The 21,086-nt window shown below is 45.3% G+C and overlaps 2 protein-coding genes across 2 annotated transcripts in view; one reads left to right on the top strand and one right to left on the bottom strand.

Annotated features, from left to right (window-relative positions):
• Positions 1–1,495, top strand: part of IGSF6 (immunoglobulin superfamily member 6) — a 34,424-nt gene extending 32,929 nt beyond the window's left edge. Inside the window, exon 6 of the mRNA XM_068246773.1 lies at positions 173–1,495. Coding sequence (XP_068102874.1) covers positions 173–229 — 57 coding nt within the window. The 3' untranslated portion in view covers positions 230–1,495. The remainder of the gene's footprint in view (positions 1–172) is intronic.
• The window catches only part of METTL9 (methyltransferase 9, His-X-His N1(pi)-histidine), a 65,939-nt gene that overhangs the window by 36,829 nt on the left and 8,024 nt on the right, over positions 1–21,086 (bottom strand). The window contains exons 2-4 of the mRNA XM_068244507.1: positions 19,543–19,733; positions 16,091–16,300; positions 10,527–10,711 (exon numbers count right to left, since the gene is read on the bottom strand). Of these exons, the coding sequence (XP_068100608.1) occupies positions 10,527–10,711; positions 16,091–16,300; positions 19,543–19,733 (586 nt within the window). The remainder of the gene's footprint in view (positions 1–10,526; positions 10,712–16,090; positions 16,301–19,542; positions 19,734–21,086) is intronic.

Below are 21,086 nucleotides of genomic sequence, written 5' to 3' on the forward strand. Positions count from 1 at the left end.
CGCGGACGTTGAATCAACGTCCAGTCAGGGTGGCAGCACCACCTGCTGGACGTAGATTCAACCTACGTCAGTCCCCAAAAGGCCTAGTCAACCAGCTCTAATAATAATAATAATAATAATAATAATAATAATAATAAGGCAAATAATGCTCACTCTCTATTTGATTTTTTAGAGGAACCAGGTCATTGAGGATGATGCAATCTATCAAAACACTCATCGTGTGCCCTGAAGCACACTTCCTCTAAGGACATGAACACCACACAAGGCTGTGGAGAAATCATTCTTCGCTGAACATTTCCCTTAACCTCTGGAAACTCCTTCTCAGAAAAACGGAACTATGCACAGGAAATATCTGTAATAAGTGAATGTACAAACCTTACTAAATTATTATTTTGCATTACAAAACAAAAGCTTTGCATTTATCGTCTCGGTCAAAGAACACCATCGTCACAACCGAAGCGTAAATTTGTGCTGTAGCCAAACGCTAAATACAGATCATGTGAATACTTGTCCCTCCTGACAAAAGATCTGTAAATCTGACTATAGTCCATCCTGCAATTGAAAGGACACTAGAAACAGTAAACGTACGCCAGGCAGTACAGTAAACGTAGATAAATCAGGTACGTCTGATTGGACGATGAAGATCAGGAACACACCAATCATTTTCTTCTGTGATTAAGTTCATCGTTTAAAACTGGCAGCACTTTGCTGGCCCTCGCCGACTCAGAATGTTGCTGTACGGTGGAAGCGAATACAAAGACAGCTTCAGGTGCATATGCTAGCTGTATATAAATGGAGACTATATTATGCTTTATGGACAACAACTAAAATAAATCTTTTTTATGTTTGCCTAATTCATTCATAACCCACGCACCTACATTAATAGTGTGTTCCAGTAACCCCCCTGCTCTTTGATGTGACCTTGCAATGGGATATTCCCAATTTGGCCCATTGCACTGCACTAAACATCCAGAGAACTTGCACGTGCCATCATGCTAGAGGGGCCCAGCCTGCTGGTGTAATATTTTTATTTTTCTCTTTTAAGTTAAAAAAAGGAAAAATGGCAGAAAAAAATGAAATTGGTGCAGAGGTACAAGGAATGAAATAGGAGGAAATAGGATCCATAATTGAGAGCTGGAAGTCAAGTAAAAGTGTCCCTGACTGACTGGCATGACTTAGCAGGAAAGCTATGGCAAATTTGGACAAGAAACTAAACTTACCTTACTAACAAACATCAGGATAGTTAAAGCTATGGTCTTACCAGTAATAACATATGGCTGTGAAAGTTGGACTATAATGCCATGCGTAGAAAAATCGATGCTTTAGAATTGGGGGTGTGGAGAAAGCTAGAGAGTTTACTGGACTGCTTGAAGATCTAACTAGTCAATACTTGAAGAAATGACGCCAGAGTGTTCACTAGAAGGGCTGATACTACTATTAAAACTCAAATACGTTGGTCACATTATGAGAAGAACAGATTCTTTGAAGAAATCCTTGATGGTTGGAAAAATTGACGGGGAAGGGGGGGGGGGGGGGGTTGACAGTAGAGGAAAATATGGATAGACAGCGTATGTGAATCTCTGAACATGCCTATGCAACAGCTGAAAGGTGCCGTGATCGACTGACACTTCAGGCGTGCAAAACTACATATGGTCACAAAGAGTGGGAGTAAACTAAATAAGGAGTAGGAGGCGGGCTGACATGAACGAATTGTGATTCAGGTGCAACTTTTTCTAGCGTACAAATTAGTATGCTACCGGTGCGCTGGGCGCAGGGTGAACACAATGACAGCTCACCCTTCTGCCACTGAAAATCCTACTGGCATTAAATACTATTCCCCTTCCGAGTCGTAGCAACTTGGAGGGAGAAGTAATTCCAGGTCCAGCGATCGTAGGAACCCCGATTTACCCTTATGCATGGGCTTCGGACTCTAGCATTGCTGCTACAGCGACGCCAAACTCAGGCGCTACGCGGACGGCTTGTGGTAACTAGATGACCTGCTTTGCAGTTTCTGTATTTGTTATGTGTGTATGTCAACAGGGTTAGTCGCCAAAGAGATGCAGTGGGTGAATATTAGATAGACTCTGCAGTGAGCCCAATACCTCATAACATACTGAATGTAGTCACAGCTAGTGCTATTCATGCCCTCATCTACATTAGTGCAATTGAGTATACTTCAGTGTCAAGCTTCATGCAAATCTGACCATCAACCAGGTTCCTTCAATAAAAGTAAAAACTGTCTAGTGTGTATAACTCAGGTTTCCTTTGTCTAATATTATTGCTTAGAGACACTGAAGCAAAAAAATAAATAAAAAAATGATATAAATGATTTGTATGTGTAGTACCGCTAAGAAATAAAACATTAGGAGCAGAGACCCAAGTATAATATTGTTTCCAGTACAGGTAGAGTTAGGGCTGGTTCACACGGGCGTCTGCTGAGCTTTTGCTTGGCATTGCGTTCAAACGCCAGCGTTTAAACGCCAGCGTTTAAAAGCTAGCTTTTGAAAGCTTTTGAAAAGCGTTCAAGGCTAGCAGTTCTGGTCTCTGCTATTGTTTCCTCGCGTTTACTGCCTCTGAAAGCAGCATGTTGCTTTTGAGACTAGACGCAACGCTGGGATCTACTGCCAGGCTTTCATGAAAGCCTGCAAAAGCCAGCTCTAAACGCTCCCATTCACTTGCATGGGATGGCAGTAGATCCCAAAAAACGCTGCGTCTGAAACGCTGCGTTAAACGCCACAAAAACGCCCGTCTGAACCAGCCCTTAAGAAACTCCAGTTATCTATGCAAAAGAGCTACTGAGCTCAACAACGTTCAACGTCGCAGAAAGCTCTGTCTTCTGAAGCTTATTATCTCAAGTGTCTGGCACTGTATTTTTTTTCTGCAGAGAACAGTGCAAAAGTTCACTAGCCTGCTCTGTAAAATCATTTAGAATGCAGAGTAGTGTGTAAACTGCAAATATTAGAGAATGATGCAAGGTTATTAAAGAGAACCCGAGGTGGGTTTGAAGAATATTATCTGCATACAGAGGCTGGATCTGCCTATACAGCCCAGCCTCTGTTGCTATCCCAAACCCCCCTAAGGTCCCCCCTGCAATCTGCAATCCCTCATAAATCACAGCCACGCTGCTGACAAACAGCTTGTCAGAGCTGGCTGTGTTTATCTCTATAGTGTCAGTCTGCTGCTCTCCCTGCCTCCTGCAGAACTCCAGTCCCCGCCTGCATCCCTTCCCTCCCTGCTGATTGGAGGGAAGGGAGGGGGGCAGGGACCGGAGCTATGCAGGAGGCGGAGGAGCAGCTGAGACTGACACCACAGATGTAAACACAGCCTCACAGCATGGCTGTGATTTATGAGGGATTGCAGAGTGCAGGGGGACCTTAGTGGGGTTTGGTATAGCAACAGAGGCTGGGCTGTATAGGCAGATCCAGCCTCTGTATGCAGATAACATTCTTTAAACACACCTCGGGTTCTCTTTAAAAAAAAACAACACAACTATATAACTGAAAATAAAAATATGAGACTATTTCTTTGCTACTAATGTTCTAGTAATTATCTGTACTACACATCCAATTCTATATATGATAAAAAAAAAAATTCCGCTTCAGTGTCTCTTTAAATGAAACCAGAAGTATTGGATGGGTGATAAGGATATTATACTGTATAATGTTATATGACTTTGTTCCTTGAATACATAAATTAAAGTCTGGGGTGTACAACTCAGGTTCCCTTTATTGTTTACATGAAACTAGAAGTGTGAGGTATGTGGAAGCTGCCATTGCCAACTTTAAAAAAATAAAAATAAAGAAAGTTTAGTTTAATTTTGAATAATGTGGTTAGAGGTTTACCTTATCTTAGGATTTTGTAATTTTATTATCCTTGGTCCAGTCAGGAAGTGGGGAATCTTCACAAGAGCAGTACAGACAGAGACCTATAAAATATTTTTACTGAAGAGTAAGGCCTCGTTCACATCTGCTGCGCTGAGAAACGTGTGAAAGCGCGTGGTAAAAAACGCATGTGCTTGTGCGCACTTTAGTCCACGTTTCTGTGCTTTGCAGTGCGCTTCTTTAACCATTTCAGCCTGCGGGGATTTTTCACCTTTTGCATCAGAGCAATTGTTACCTCCCATTCATTCGCTAATAACTTTATCACTTTTTATCACAATTTATTGATCTATATCTTGTTTTTTTCCGCCACTAATTAGGCGTTCTTTGGGTGGTACATTTTGCTAAGAATTATTTTTTTATAAATGCATTTTAACAGGATTAATAAGAAAAAATGGAAAAAATTCATTATTTCTCAGTTTTCGTCCATTATAGCTTTAAAATAATCCACGCTACTATAATTAAAACCCTATGTATTTTATTTGCCCGTTTGTCTCAGTTGAGACACCATTTAAATTTTGTCCCTACCACAACGTATGGCGCCAATATTTTATTTGGAAATAAAAGGTGCATTTTTTCCGTTTTGCGTCCATCACTACCGTATTTGTCGCCGTATAAGACGCACTTTTTCTCCCACAAAAATGGGGAGAAAAATTCCCTGCGTCTTATACGGCAAAGGCAGGGAATCCCCGACTTAATAACGCCCGCCGATACGAACCGCGACCCGCCGCCACGTCGGGGATTCCCTGCCTTTCTGTACCTGCCTGCGTCTCCTGGCCCCCCGGATGGAGTGTCAATAGCAGCGGCAACTTACCTTTGGCAGGCTCCCGCGCTGCTCCTAGATCATTGCGCTGCCCTCCGCTAGCCTCCTCTGCCTCCCCCATGTGCATCTGGCCCCCCCGGGTGTAGGAATAAGTATCGGTAGCTTACCTCCGCAGTGCGCCCGCGATGACTGCAGACATCCGTCTTCCAGGCACTTCTCGCTCTAGTGACCGGCTTTGAACTGCGCATCATCAGTTCAAGCCGGTCACTAGAGCGAGAAGTGCCTGGAAGACGGATGTCTGCAGTCATCGCGGGCGCACTGCGGAGGTAAGCTACCGATACTTATTTCTACACCCGGGGGGGCCAGATACACAGGGGGGAGGCAGAGGAGGCTAGCGGGGGGCAGCGCAATGATCTAGGATCAGCGCGGGAGCCTGCCAAAGGCAAGTTGCCGCTGCTATTGACACTCCATCCGGGGGGGGGGGGGGGGCCAGGAGACCCAGGCAGGGGGGTAAATGAGGACATATGGGGGGCACAGAAAGACACATGGGGGCACATGAGCACACACAGGACACATGGGGGCACAGGAGGACATATAGGGGCACAGGAGCACACAGGAGCGCACATGGGGGGCACAGAAGTGCAAAGGAGGACACAGGAGGACACGCGGGGGGCCCAGAAGGACACGCGGGGGGCCCAGAAGGACACGCGGGGGGCCCAGAAGGACACGCGGGGGGCCCAGAAGGACACGCGGGGGGCCCAGAAGGACACGCGAGGACACATGGGGGGGCACAGGACAACACATGGGGGCACAGAAGGACACATGGGGGCACAGGAGGACACATGGGGGCACAGGAGGACACATGGGGGCACAGGAGGACACATGGGGGCACAGGAGGACACATGGGGGCACAGGAGGACACACAGAGGGACACATGGGGATATGGGGGGCACAGGAGCACGAGGACACACAGAAGGACATGTACAAGACACTCTTGGAATATGGACGCACCAGGTTTAGTTTTTTTTTCCCCCTGGTTTTTGTCCTCTAAACCTGGGTGCGTCTTATATTCCGGAGCGTCTTATACGGCGCGAAATACGTAATTTACAAGCTTATAATTTAAAAAATGTTCGTAGTATAGCCCCTTCAAATGCATATTTTAAAAAAGTTCAGACCCTTAGGTAACGATTTATGTTTTTTTTTAAATTGTAATTTTTTTTTTCCATTAAAAATTTTATTTGGGTAATATTTTGGTGTGGGAAATAAACAGTTAATTTTTAATGTTATTATATGTGTAAATTGTAATGTAAAAAATATGTAGATGTAGTTTTACTATTTGGCCACCTTGAGTTTTTTTTTCTCCTTGTGCTTCTCACTTAGCAGAAAGACTGAAGCCTCTAGTAAGAGTGCTTCGGTTTTTCTGCTGGGGACACGGATTGGTGATCGGGAACCATGTTCCCGTTCACTGATCCCAGGGCTACCGGGGGACAGCACCGGGGCACGAGCGCACCGAAGTGCAGCACCACAGCAGAGCAGCCGCCTGGACGTGAGGATCACGTCTGGGTGGCTGAAATGGTTAAATAACATTTTGCTTATTGTAGCAGTAGCAGTTGTCAAAGCTTTGTTTTTATATATAAATGTATTTTTTTTTCCAAGTAGGGGTAAAAAAAACACAAAAAACAAACAAACAAACAAGCGCTTCTATGCGCTAAAAAAGCACACCAATTCACTTGCATTGATGTGCGCTTTACAGCTCAACGCACAGAAATGCATGCAACCCTACGTTTTTGTAACGCTGCTCGGCGCATAGATGTGAACCAGCTACATTACATGGGAAAGTCAATACCTTGCTGAACGCACAGGGCAGTGGGCTGTGAAAAGCGCACAGAAACGTCCCTGATGTGAACGAGGCCTAAGAATCCTTGACAAGTTTATTGCTGGTCCTCTTTACCAGCCCCCTCCAGCTTCCATATTAAAGCCACCTAGCTCCATGGAGATCCCAGGTACAGGAAGTGAGTAGAAATCTCTATGATAGTAAACATATGCAGCAATAAAACCTGGAGAAGTTTCTACACTATTCAGAACTAGATTAAAATTAAATTCTGGAATTTGACTTCAAAGCAGATCCGAGATTAAAAACGAATGATAACTATGTATAACAAGTAACTTGTCTATATAGCTTATCTAAAGTTTAGATAGTTTACACAGCAAATCTAGCTGCAAACAGCTTCAACAGTTTATGATTATTTATTCCTGTAATACAATGAGGGCACCCATGTTCTGTTTGTCACATTGTCACAGGCTGAGGGCTGGAGATGCTATCAGCTTGCCTGTGCGTACATTCAGTCCCCTATTCTCCTCCCTCCTCCCCTCTGCCTCTGAAATCAATGGCTAGTAACCTCCTCCTCCTGCTGCCCAGACTGAGCTCCCATAAGCCCTTGCTACAGTGCCAAGGCACAAAAGGAGCTGTGGGTGAGGCTTGTTTTGTTTTAATACCCTTTTTCCCTATAAACTAAACAAGTATTTGGCTTGAGGAATGCCCTATAAACTATATGAAAGGAACACAATTATGCAATGAGTAAAAGTTTATCTCGGATCCACTTCAACAGGTTACTCAGTGGTTTTGCGTAATTTAGTGACACGGACATTTTCCTAACCTTAAGACCTACTTATCTTCACTAAACAGTTGAAAACTTAAAGACCACCTCTGGTTAAAAAAAAAAAAAAGTTTGAATGGCAATACACATATGTAGTCTATGCACTGTGCACATGTGTTAGATGAACATATAAAGTTCAAATTATAGTTGATAGAACACACACACATACATACATTATATACATACATATCACCACCAACTTTCTCCTCATGCTGATGCCTTGCAAGTACACCCTCAGCATCCTCCCCTCCCCTCCAGCCTGGTGTCCTCCCCGCCCCTCTCTTTCCTGCCTGCCTGGCTCAAATTACATCTCTCTTCACAGTTTCTAGGAGAGAGGCAACACAGCAGAACAGCTGCAGCCTGTCTTATGTCCTTTCACTTTAATTCCTATTACAGATGTCTTGTCTGCCTGTCTGGCTTAGATTACATCTCTTTTTCATAGTGGGTGTTGGCTGGGAGCAGAAAAAAAAATTGCCTGGGCCCGATTTCAGAGTGCGGGGATTTCAAGACCATATGTGGAATACGGACCCTGGGAGTGAGAAAATCAAACTTTATTATGTGTAATTTAGTAGATCTTGTCAACTTATTAGGTTTAAAGCAAACTGTTATTTATAATTTAGGTACTCTTTAAGAATGTAGCTATAATCATCCTACTTACTTGCCATTCTGGAACGCATGCAGGGTGTTTATAGGAAAGAAAAAGTAAACGGGGGTGGGGGTAAGGGTGCACTATCATACTTTGCCTAATAAAGTTTATTATTCTGTTGTGTCTTTTGCCCCCATCCCCCTGCATTGATTCCACATGAGTGGCCCAACCTAAGTGTCATGCAGGCTTTGCCCTATCGCCACATATGACTATGTACCTGAGCCTCATCCCTCCCCCATGTGACCTGGGTTCTGTCCATCATACTGGTGTCACGTGCCCACAGCCTGGAAGCCTCAGAATGTGCCAAACACAATGACATTACTAAGGAGAGGTCTTTAAAGTCAGTGCTTTTGATTCGGGACCGGAGAAATCTTTCAGTAAGTATTGCCTTAAACAATCTTTACTAATCATTTAGGGCAGCAGTTTAGAAAAGAATGCTGTACAGACACACTCCCTTCTGACCAGCATGTTCTAGTCTATGACGAGAGGAAGGGGGATACATGCACGCTGAGTAATGCTTTTGGAACTTCCTTTGAAATTCCTGCATTAGGGCTTTAGGTGAGGCAATTTGTCCTAGCAGTTTGCTGTCCTGGAGGGCAGCAAAATCAAAGGACACCTGTACTGTACAATTGATCTCTTTGGCCAAGGAATATCTTGAAGCAAACTTGAACCAAAAACAAACGTATAAGATAGTTTATTGTATATGTAGTACTAAAGGTAAATAGAACATTAGTAATGGAGAACAGTCTCATATTTTTAGTTTAAGACTATATTCTAAAAAGCAGCCATGACCGTCTGGTGTAAAATCTGTGATTATAGGGAACCAGAGCGAAGGGTAGTTGAGAAATGAAAAAAGATTTTATACATACCTGGGGCTTCCTCCAGCCCCATAAGCCTGGATCGCTCCCACACCGCCATCCTCCACTGCCTCGATCGCCGGTCCCGGGTCCCGTCACTTCCGCCGGACGCGACCAGATGTACGCATGCGTCTGCGCTTCCGTTGACTGGCCGAAATTACGGGACCCAGTACCGGCGGACTGAGGCAGCGGAGGACGGCGGCGTGGAAGCGATTCAGGCTGATGGGGCTGGAGGAAGTCCCAGGTATGTATAAATTTAGTATCATCTTCGTCTCTGGGTCTCTTTAAGCACTTAACCTCCTGGGCGTTACGCACGCTGGAGGGTTTGCAGCCGACAGTCCCCCATTAGAATTTTAAGTGATTGTGTAGTTGCAATATGTTCAGCTAGCACTAGGCTAGCTAGCAATTGTGGCCGGCATCCCCCTGATTACTACTGATCCCCCCGATCGCCGCTAAACACATTACCCCCTCTGGATCCAGCGATCGGCGCAGCCTCCCCGGACAGCATGTCTCCCCGCTCTTCTCTATGTGGAGGATCGAACATGACGTCACGCGCAGACCCGATCCTTCCCATAGAGAGGACCAGAGATGTGCAGGGCGGGGTAATGTATTTAGCGGCGATCGGGGGGATCAGAAGTAATCAGGGGGATGCCGGCCACCATTGCTAGCTAGCCTAGTGCCAGCGGAACATATTACAACTACACGATCACTTAAAATTCTTATGGGGGACTCCTGGGGACCTCCAGCAGTATGCCTAACACAGTGTCAGCATACCGATAAGGAGGTTAAACGTTGTCTGTATGGTTTTCTCAGCTAAATTAAAGTATTTTGCCTTTTATTTACTTTTCATAACAGGCTGTATTTGACTGCCTCATTTGCATAAATAACAGCTCTTTTTTTTTTTTAACACTTGCAATGCAGGAAAATAGGAAGGGACTTCAGACAATTTCGTAGTAGTAGTACTGTAAGTACCTATATTTATCACATCAAGTCACATGTCAGTTTAAATACGCATGGTTACAATTCATGAAAGAATCCAGTGCGCAATGAAAATAGATAAAATCCACAATGTGAGTTTAGAACCGTTTTAACCTCCCTGGCGTTCAATTTCTGCGGCCGGGAAATTTTTATTACAAATTTGTTTTATATAGTGTAGCTAGTACTAGGCTAGCTACACATGTGCCCCAAGTCCCCCGGCACCGCTCTGATCCCCCCCGATCGCCGCCGGCTATATTTACCTAGCCGCGATCCTGCGAGAACCGCAACTTCCCCGAACAGCTTCTGTCGTCACTATGGTGACGATCGGACTTGACGTCATGCGCAGTCCTGATCCTCCCCATAGTGACGCCTGGAGGCTATTGGAGAGGCTGCGCCATCGTGGGTTCCGGGGGGAGGTATGTATAAGGGCGGCGATCGGGGGGATCAGAGGGTACCAGCGGCGATCGAAGGCAACATGTAGCTAGCCAAGTGCTAGCTACATGATCTAAAATAATTTTTATTAAAAAAAAAACAAAAAAAACCACCTGGGGCCATGCGATCCCCTGCGGCGGTATGGACGAGCTGAGCTGAGCTCCACCATACCGCTCAGGTGGTTAAAAGAAGACTAGAATAAGTGGAAGCTTCAATCAGTAGTGATTCCCATCAGATTTGCCATATATGTATCTTGTCTATTGTATTGTACATATTGGATGTATATGTTAGTGAAGGCACAAAGTGAGAGCTTACCATTCTCTACATAGGGGTGGAAAGGTAGGACCAGGGCCAATATAACTCGACCCCGGGTTGGCTCAAGGACGCTTCTCATTTCTTTCAGTAAAGTGACAGGCTGGTGGCATCTGTCAAGGAGGTTCAGACAGCTGATGATGTCATACTGCAATCCAGTCTTCTGCCATTCATCTATGTTAAGTACCCTGACGAAAGATAAATAAGAAATATTCTAGCCTCCCATGCACAAGCAAGAAAATAGGAGAAATTCATAAAGGATCAGTACATTCAGCATTTTAATAGAAATAATGTGTAATTTATAACCTTGACATTGTTTGCCATTCAAATGTTGTCAGCTGCGAAAGAATTAGGGTGCCCATCCATCAGGCCATGTATGGGCAGACTGACCATGAGACAGATCTAGTGGCATATGGGCAGGCAAGAGATCCCTCTCTGATCAGCTTCAATTAAAGAGAGATCTCTTGCCTGTCCATACACCACAGATTCCCAACATTTCAGAATGAAATGTATCTGAAATCAGCCTAGCGCCAGTGCCTTCCCATCTCCCATATGAAAATGTCCCCAAAAAGTGCCCTTGTTCCCTAAAATCTCACCTTTCTGCTGGGCACCACCATGTCCGCCTTTACGGCGAGTGCCTGTACCTCCAGCTGCCTGGTGCCACATGCTACAGGCACTCGCGGTAAAGGCATACATAGCGGTGACGACAAGAAGCCAGGAGGTGTACTGGCGGACAGGTGAGATTTTAGAACGCTGCACATGGGCACAGGGGGAAATCTTACACTTGGGGGGGGGGGGGGGGGGACACACGACACTGGCAGGGGGTCCATCGAGTAAGGTGGCCGAGACGATCGTCTGCTTGCGATCAAGATTTTGCAACATGTCCGACTGATGCTTTTGAGCAATTTCGGCACGAAATCATCGATTGAGCAGACATATTACAGCACTGATTTTCATCCAATTCGAGAAGATTACCCAATTGGTGGACTGAACTGCAAAATCGCTAGATGTATGGCCACCGTTAAAACCTCATCAGCCAGCTGGCCAACTGACTGGAGTCAGAAGATAAGAAAAGGACACCAGTGTGATCATTAAAGCTCAGTCTTCCATTAATGAAGAATGACAGTCCATATACCTTAATTAGCAATGCACTGAGCTCTGTACATTACTGGTCTGTCTGTACAAGAAATATTCTGCAAGCACCTAGCTGGTTCCTGCAACTTCTCTTGCCATTGACATAAGGCTTGGTTCACACTGATGCAAAACTGACAGGACAGGAGAGGACTGGACCGGAAAATGTACACCATTTATGGGCTCAGACACACTATAAGCGCTTTTAGAAACATTTTTTAGCCATTAGTGCTTTCTGAGAGCTTTTTAACCCCCCCACGAAAAGGTGGCAGCCTCAGGACCGTCTAATACCGATCGGTGTCAAGAGGGGTGGGCGAAGACTAGTGCAGATGCTGCTGAATGACGGAGCAGAGCTCTGACATCAACCTGCTAGCCCATGATCGCGGCTAGCAGGCTGTTAGAAATAAAAAAAAAAAAATGTAAATTTTTATAAATAAAATAAAAGAACATTTAAATTCATTAAAAAATTACAGCCTGCAGCAGAGATCAGAGAGTCATCTGGCTGCTAAGTTGTAGGGCCATGCAGCACACTGTTAAAGCTGCAGTGTGCAGAATTGTTAATCACTAGGGTGGGTGTAAGTGGTGGTCCTTGAGTGGAAAAAAAGAAAAAAAAAAAAAACACATTCCCATTGACTTACATTAACCACCTTAGCGGTATGGACGAGCTCAGCTCGTCCATTACCGCCAGAGGGTGCCGCTCAGGCCCTGCTGGGCCGATTTACATGAAATAAAGAGCAGCACACGCAGCCGGCACTTTGCCAGCCGCGTGTGCTGCCCGATCGCCGCCGCTCTGCGGCGATCCGCCGCGAGCAGCGGCGAAAGAGGGTCCCCCCAGCCGCCTGAGCCCTGCGCAGCCGGAACAAATAGTTCCGGCCAGCGCTAAGGGCTGGATCGGAGGCGGCAGACGTCAGGACGTCGGCTGACGTCCATGACGTCACTCCGCTCGTCGCTATGGCGACGATCTAAGCAAAACAAGGAAGGCCGCTCATTGCGGCCTTCCTTGTTTATTCTGGGCGCCGGAGGCGATCAGAAGAACGCCTCCGGAGCGCCATCTAGTGGGCTTTCATGCAGCCAACTTTCAGTTGGCTGCATGAAATATATTTTTTTTTATTTAAAAAAAACCCTCATGCAGCTGCCCTGGCGATCTTAATAGAACGCCAGGGTGGTTAAAAGGCTGTAAAATCGCACAATTTTGCACCGATTACAATTTTACAGTGATTTTAATGCAAGTCTATGGGACATTACCGACAGATTTTGGACTAGCCCATCCTCCCATTGGGGGGGGGGGGTTCTTAGGGTTTTCTTTATTTTTAAAAGCACTTAGTGAATTGCAGTTGCTCCATCCAACTGCCCAAAAAGTGTACGGTGAGCAGGGAGGCTGGCCAGAATATTTATAGAAATCTTTTTCAGGGAGTGTCTTTATAAAGAATAAAGGCCATGCTCAGAATCCCCCATGAAGACATGGACTAACCCAAAACGGTAATGTCAGATTTCTACTACTTACTTTATAAGAGGAACTCCAGTGAAAATAATGGAATAAAAAAAGTGCTTCATTTTTACAATAATTATGTATAAATGATTTAATCAGTGTTTGCCCATGATTTACATCAGGGGTCTCAAACTCAATTTACCTGGGGGCCGCAGGAGGCAAAGTCAGGATGAGGCTGACTTTGCCTCCTGCGGAGGAATTTCACAATTACGGCGCATCGCCGCCTCTGCCCGCCCCTCTCACTCTTCCTTCACAGGGAGGGGCGGGGAGAGGCAGCGATTGACGTCAGGAGGGGCAGAGCTGAAGCTGAAAGCTCTGCCCCTTCCAGGAAATGCCGGCGGATTGCCCCCCGGGCGATTTGGGGGCTCTGAAGCCCTCGTTTAGCGGCGGGGATGCAGCGGATTACTTGGGAGCACTGAAGCGAACTATAAGGAAGCTTTTGACGGCGAGGGCCGCAAATGGCCCGCGGGCCGCGAGTTTGAGACCCCCGATTTACATTCTGACATTTATTACATGGTGACATTTTTACTGTTGGCAGGTGATGTAGCTGCTGCATGCTTTTTTGGCAGTTGGAAACAGCTGTAAACAGCTATTTTCCACAATGCAGCAAGGTTCACATACAGGAAACTGCCAAGAGTACGTACTTTTCTTGTTTCTAGTGGGAGGGGATTCACCCCAATATCAGCCATACAGCGCCCCCCTGATGGTCTGTTTGTGAAAAGGAACAGATTTCTCATGTAAAAAGGGGGTATCAGCTACTAATTGGGATAAAGTTCAATTCTTGGTCGGAGTTTCTCTTTAAGTGACAGCAACATAGGAGAAAAGTAATTTTTGGCTCATTTTACTCTGGGAGGAATGTATTTTTTTTTTCTTTTTTATTTGCATGCATTGTAAATTTTAGGATTTTCGCGACAGTTCCTCTTTAAAGGAGACTCAGAGATGAGTAAAGTGGCCGTTTTTTTTTACTTACCCAGGGCTTCCTCCAGCCCCATAAGCATGTCTGAGATTAATGACGTCCTCCCACGGTCTACTGTTAAGCCACAATCAGCCCCTTTACAAGCGCAGTAGACCCAGAGTGACACGACGGAGCCAGTTACCAGGGATGACTGCGGCTGAACGGCAGACTGCGGGAGGATGTCGTGAAACTCAGACGTGCTTATGGGGCTGGAGGAAGCCCTGGGTAAGTAAAAAAAAAAAAAAAAAAAAAATCCAGCCACTCATATCTGAGTCTCTTTAAAGTGTAAGATAACCCCAACATATAGAAGTCTGCCATAAAAGTGCGTGAAGCTATATAGAACACTGGCTCTTGGGACAAATATTTCACATGCAAGTCATTCCAAGCATTTTAAAACCCATCGGCTAGGACAATCCAGGTTTTCTGAAAAATGTTATGGTGCTGACACCTAGTGGCAGCAGAGGTAGCTGCAGGCCACTTAAGGACAGCTCCTCAAAGTTAAAAAAACACAAACACTAGACAGATAGAAACTATTTGTGTCCGTTTTCCTGATAAGGAAAAATTCAAGAAATTGGTGAGATGCGGCTTATCTGTATTGCTGAAATGGACTACAGTTGCAGTGTCACTGGTCTTACTTTGTCCATTAAATCTAAAGGGTAATGTAAAACAAAGAACAGATACTTACACAAGTAAAGGGAAGGCTCTGGGTCCTAATGAATCTTTCATGTTCATCTCACGGTCCCCACGTTCCAGTGCTCGATCTCTGGTTAAAATCTTCTGCCGTGGAAGGCTTCAGGAGCCCAAGTGCTCCCGAAGATGGACTGCTCTGCACTGCGCATGCGAGCGAAACAGCATGCTCACACATGCACAGTATGGAGTGACCAGTCTTTGGGAGCACTCGGGCTCACAAAGACTTCAGAAGCCCCAGGAAGTGGGGGAGAGCAGTCTCTGACCCATCGGTCAGAGACTGCTAACAGGGGATTCAGCACTGGAACACAGGGACTGGAAGGAGAACGGGACCCACAACCTTTCTTCTCCCTAGGTGAGTATTTGTTTTTTGTTTTAAAATTTCGCTTCAGAATCCCTTTAATGAAAAAGGTTTAAGCTAGGCATACAATTTAAAGGACTATTGTAGGAGAAAAAAAAAAAAAAAAAAAAAAAGAGTTTAACTTACCTGGGGCTTCTAATGGTTCCCCGCAGACGTCCTGTGCCCGCGCAGCCACTCACCAATGTCCCCGCCTCCAGTTCACTTCTGGAATTTCTGACTTTAAAGTCGGAAATCCACTGCACCTGCGCCATGTCCTCATTATCGCTGACGTCACCAGGAGCATACTGTGCAGGCACCGTACTGGGCCTGCGCAATACACTCCTGGTGACGTCAGCGGAAGCAAGGGCATGGCCGCGCAGGCGTTTTTTGACTTTAAAGTCTGAAATTCCAGAAGTGAACCAGCGGCAGAGACCAGAGCATCAGTGAGTGGCTGCCCGGGTACAGGATGTCTGCGGGGGACCATTAGAAGCCCCAAGTAAGTTCAACTCTTTTTCCCCTACAGTGCTCCTTTAAAGATTTGGCAAACCACATACATGTGATAATCATTTACTACCTAGTGGTGTGCACTAACTTGACATTAGATCAGATTGTAGCAGAGATTTGATCTAATACGCCTTTCCCTGCTGCACTAACTAGCTTTGTATTGTTGATTACTGTATGAAGCTTCGGAACCAGACACTCCTGTCAATGCTCCCCAATCAATGCTCGATTAACAAGATGGTCGGGAGAATCCTTCAATATATTGTCATTATTTGACATTTATAACAGATCTATGGTCTACTAGAAATGTCTCAAGCTCTTAGCCTGCAGTGGTTAAAGGTCAATCTTACATTATAGGAATAAGGACATAGGGATGATGCCATAAATATTTTTTCACATGCTGCCAAAGTCCTGGTTGTGATGGTTCAGTGTATTTTTAGATCCATTGAAAAAGCTCGACATACCTGTACTTTTTCTTCTGTAGCTGCCATATCATAGTCTGTGACATCTCAGTAACATAAATCTCCTCAAAGTGGGGACTCATAACTCTGGTCACTTCCCCATCTCCTGCTCCTAAATCCAGCAGCCGGAGTGATTTCCAGTCTGGGCCGACTCTAAGAAGTCTCTGAAACTGTTCTTGAGAGAAGACGAACATGGAGCCCCTACCCAGCAGTCTAAGGAAGGAATGGGGGGAAAAAAAAAAAGTCAAAAATGATGAGAACGAAGAAAAACCTCCATTTAGATAATATAGAGAGAGATACACACACATATTCTTGAAGTTAATAAAGTTTACCACTATATTGGAACTAGAAACTATATTCCGAACGCCTTCAGTGTGATGAGAATCTAATGCTTTTTAAACAATTTGTACACCGTCTTAATGATTTCTAAGAGGATTCTGAGTTTAACAAGTTTAGGGCAGATGGGAAAAAGCTGGTTTCCAAGTCTGTTTGTTTGTATGGGGATGGAACTAAAATGTCTACCTGATGGAAGAAGCTGAAACAAGGCATTTCCGCTACCCTACAGTAGCAAAGATCTAACATTATGTCTTAATAAAGTCTATTTAACAGCAGGATAATTGTATACACTAAACTCCATAAAGAGAAAAAAAAAGGAGAATAAAGCTCCTTGGTCGCAAAATAGATGAGAACACCAGAGAAACCTGAAGGATCACATGAATAAATTCACATCCCACCTGTAATTGAGGCCCATGGGCCTGATTCAGTAAGCAGCGCAGCTTAATGAGCCATAGTGCACCCTATGCACACTTTACATAGCAGTGCTTGCTGCCATGTAAGGAGTGTGCCTTCCTTAGTTACGCGCATTGCTTCCTTAGCAATGTGTGTAACATTAACTGCGGGTGGCCCTGCTTCTGTGAAGTCTTGCTACCGCGATACTTCACTTGCGGCTCCTACTGTATTACTTTACATAGCAATGTAAATTAATACAGTAGCGGCCACGAGTGAAGTATTGCGGTAGCGATACTTCACAGAAGCAGGGCCACCCGCAGTTAATGTTACACACATTGCTAAGGAAGCAATGCGCGTAACTAAGGAAGGCACACTCCTTACATGGCAGTGCGCACTATGGCTCATTAAGCGCTGCTTGACGAATCGGGCTCCATGGGCTCTCTAGTGCCCATCCGGAATATCCAATGCACCTCGCATTCCAGAACTTATTTATATAAATCCCCACCCCTACTGTTAGGGTGAACCCTCTACAGTCCTTGAAAGTTAAAAAGATGCCATATCTCCATCATGGCAGCACCGGAAAGGTTAAGCTACACTAAAGGGGTTAAGGCACTTAGGTTTGGTACCTCCACAGAAATTCTCAGAGATTCTGGCCCTGAGAGGTCTATTAGTGCAACCCACATATTGTTTTTTATATAAACTGCAATTGATCAAATAGACCACTCCCTTAGTGCCACAGCTGCTATTGTTTAATAGGAAATGATTTACCATTGTTACATGACTCAGCTTTGGCACCTTTGAGGTGGACCCTGCAATATCTACAGTATTTTGTGCCACACCTTACAGGATTCCTACATAGTGCACAGGGAGCGCTCCCAGCCTCAGGCGCGCGATCAAGGACGTGCGTAGCCGGGCAGCACCTGCACAGTCTTTACTATCCCTCCCGAGCAAGAAGTAGCTTCTGAGGGTCGGTACACAATAACGGAGGGCGCCGGAGGAGAATGGGGGAGCGGTGGTACCACTTACAAAAAGCGATCACAGACTACTGTGGTGCCAAAGTCAAGTTACCGCCCCTGAGATGTTGCTTGCAATGGTATTTAAAGGACAACTGAAGGGAGAGGGATATGGAGGCTGCCATATTTATTTCTTTTTACAAAATACCAGTTGCCTGGCTGCTCCGCCTCTACTTTTAGCTATAGACCCAGAACAAGCATTCTGCAGATCAGATGCTTCTGACATTGCTGTCAGATCTGACAAGTTTAGCTGGATACTTGTTTCAGGTGTTTGATGCAGACACTACTGCAGCCAAGTAGATCAGCAGGGCTACCAGGCAACTGATATTGTTTAAAAGGCAATAAATATGGCAGCTTCCAGATTCTTATCACTTCAGTTGTCCTTAAACTATTCCATTATCTGTCATTCAGTTACCCAGCCGCAAGTGGCGATTAATCAGTAAGCAACTGTGCAATTTCCCCATCCATTCGAATGAAACCAAATGCCTGGTACACATGATGAGATTATCTGGAAGATCGATTAGTTCCAGCCTGTCCGATCTGATTTGCGAACTATTTTCCAATCGATTTTCAATAGAAGTGAAAGGAAAATGGATTGGAAAGTCGATTGGAAATCAGATCGTGTTGAAAACACGCAAGAGAAGTAGAAGCAGCGCGCTGAAAGCCAAGCACCCAAGATATTGCCTCACCTGTCTGGTGCTGCTTTCTTGAATGCAAGTTGCCAACCCCGGCATGTAAAGCATCCCAGCATTGAAGGTTCAGCAGCTTGACCAAAACAGGTCCAGAAGCTCCACCCACCTAAGAAATTCACACTGCCAATCCACGCATCCTCACACAGCAACACAGCCGTATATAAAACACTACAAGATACATACCATAACCATAGTTGATTTAAAGGAAAACAAAACGTTTTATACATACCTGGGGCTTCCTCCAGCCCCATACGCACGGATCGCTCCCACACCGCCGTCCTCCACTGCCTGCAGCTCCGGTACCGCGTCCCGTAACTTCCTTCAGTCACTGCCAGTCTGCGCAAGAGGAAGTGCGCCCTTTACTTATCTCTCTGGTGGCCGTATCTCACCGGCAACCCCAGGTATGTATAAAACTTTTTGTTTTCCCCGTCTCTGGTACACTTTAACCTGAACTCTAGCACAGGAAACAAGGCCAACAGAGAAATGTACCCTGTATGTAGAGCGTTTAGCCTGTCTAATTCCCCCTCAAATGTGACTAATCACAAGTGTAACTTCATCTCTCAGTGGTGTCAGCTGGCTGCCTCAGCAGAGGTGTAAACACAGGATGTTAACCCTGCTTCCATGGAAGCAGGAAGTAGACACACTGCAGATTTAATGCAGGATTCGTATCAGCTGTAACAAATAAATGTTTTTCTTTACAGGTTATTATGCTGTTGCTTATCTTTTAGAGCAGAGAGGAAGTTCTGAGTTTAGGTCTGTTTTATATGTACATGTTTTAAGGGCGTCACAGCCTATAACACTTGCCTGAGCCACATCAGTACATAGTGAGGTTGCCTGAAAAGTAATTCAGTTACCTCTTCCCACAAGCACTGTATCATCTCACTAGAACCTGCCTGAAAGATCAAGTCTGAACACTTGCAGTATAAAATACATGTTATAACTTTTGGTCATGCAGAGAACAGCTCTAGTGTAAATACTTTTCCAGACTGTTGTTGTGTATAGAGAGGAAGATATCTCTTACCCATTGATAGAGGTTCTGGACATGAACATGCTGAAGACGGAAGACATGAAGGAGTGATACAGTTGGATGGATAGCCAGCCAGATTTCTCAATACTCCTGTTCAGAAATGTCTGGGTCCCATCATCTAGATAGCTCTGGACAAACATCGGCCTCAGGGCTTCGCTTAATGTCTGTGTGTCGCATGCATACCACTGGAAAAATATCAAGAGAATGTCACAATACTGGAGAATAGAACAAAATGGGCATTATTCAATTAACTTTTTCTCCCAAGTTTTCTCCTAGGTATTTTTTCATTTTCACTTTCAATTAACTTTTTAGCATTTCGCAATAAAAAATAAAAAAGTACCAAAAGTAGTGGAAAAAAGTGCTATCAAAATTATTTTCTTGCTTGCTAGTGTTTTAAAGCAGTCGAGTGTTGTACCGTGTTAGCCATCAGTAAAAGCAAGAAGTTTTGAATTCGGATGATACCATTTATTGGCCAAGTTAGCCTATAAATGGTATGAAAATCCAAGAAAGATTGACTGCGCTTCTGCCACTCAGTTCACTCCCAAAATCCAATGCCATTAACAGTGCAGCTCCGTGAAGCTTGCGGGCAAAGCATATATATCTAATAAACAGAAATAAAGGGAGTGCTCTCTAGTGCAGTGGTTCCCAACCTTTTCCGGCCCGGGGAACACTTTCTGACCAAATTTTTCTCCGGGGAATGGCGGGGGTGGGGGGCGGGTGTTTGCGCGACCTAGTGGACAGTGCCGTCCGCAGCAGGCTATGGGGGGGGGGGGGGGGTGCTGGGGTGCGGCTGCATAGCTAGCATAGTTGCCCCAGTGTAGGAGGGAGTTTAGTTGCCTCAGTATAGCTAGTATAGTGCCCCAGTATAGCCAGTATAGTGCCCCCAGTATAGCCAGTATAGTGCCCCAGTATAGCCAGTATAGTGCCCCAGTATAGCCAGTATAGTGCCCCAGTATAGCCAGAATAGTGCCCCAGTATAGCCAGAATAGTGCCCCAGTATAGCCAGAATAGTGCCCCAGTATAGCCAGAATAGTGCCCCAGTATAGCCAGAATAGTGCCCCAGTATAGCCAGTATAGTGCCCCAGTATAGCTAGTATAGTGCCCCAGTATAGCCAGAATAGTGCCCCAGTATAGCTAGTATAGTGCCACAGTATAGCCAGTATAGTGCCCCCAGTATAGCCAGAATAGTGCCCCAGTATAGCCAGAATAGTGCCCCAGTATAGCCAGAATAGTGCCCCAGTATAGCCAGAATAGTGCCCCAGTATAGCCAGAATAGTGCCCCAGTATAGCCAGAATAGTGCCCCCAGTATAGCCAGAATAGTGCCCCCAGTATAGCCAGAATAGTGCCCCCAGTATAGCCAGTATAGTGCCCCCAGTATAGCCAGTATAGTGCCCCCAGTATAGCCAGTATAGTGCCCCCAGTATAGCCAGTATAGTGCCCCCAGTATAGCCAGTATAGTGCCCCCAGTATAGCCAGTATAGTGCCCCCAGTATAGCCAGAATAGTGCCGCAGTATAGCCAGTATAGTGCCCCAGTAT

This window comes from Hyperolius riggenbachi, chromosome 7, assembly GCF_040937935.1.
Source record: "Hyperolius riggenbachi isolate aHypRig1 chromosome 7, aHypRig1.pri, whole genome shotgun sequence".
In the NCBI taxonomy this organism is placed as follows: domain Eukaryota; kingdom Metazoa; phylum Chordata; class Amphibia; order Anura; family Hyperoliidae; genus Hyperolius; species Hyperolius riggenbachi.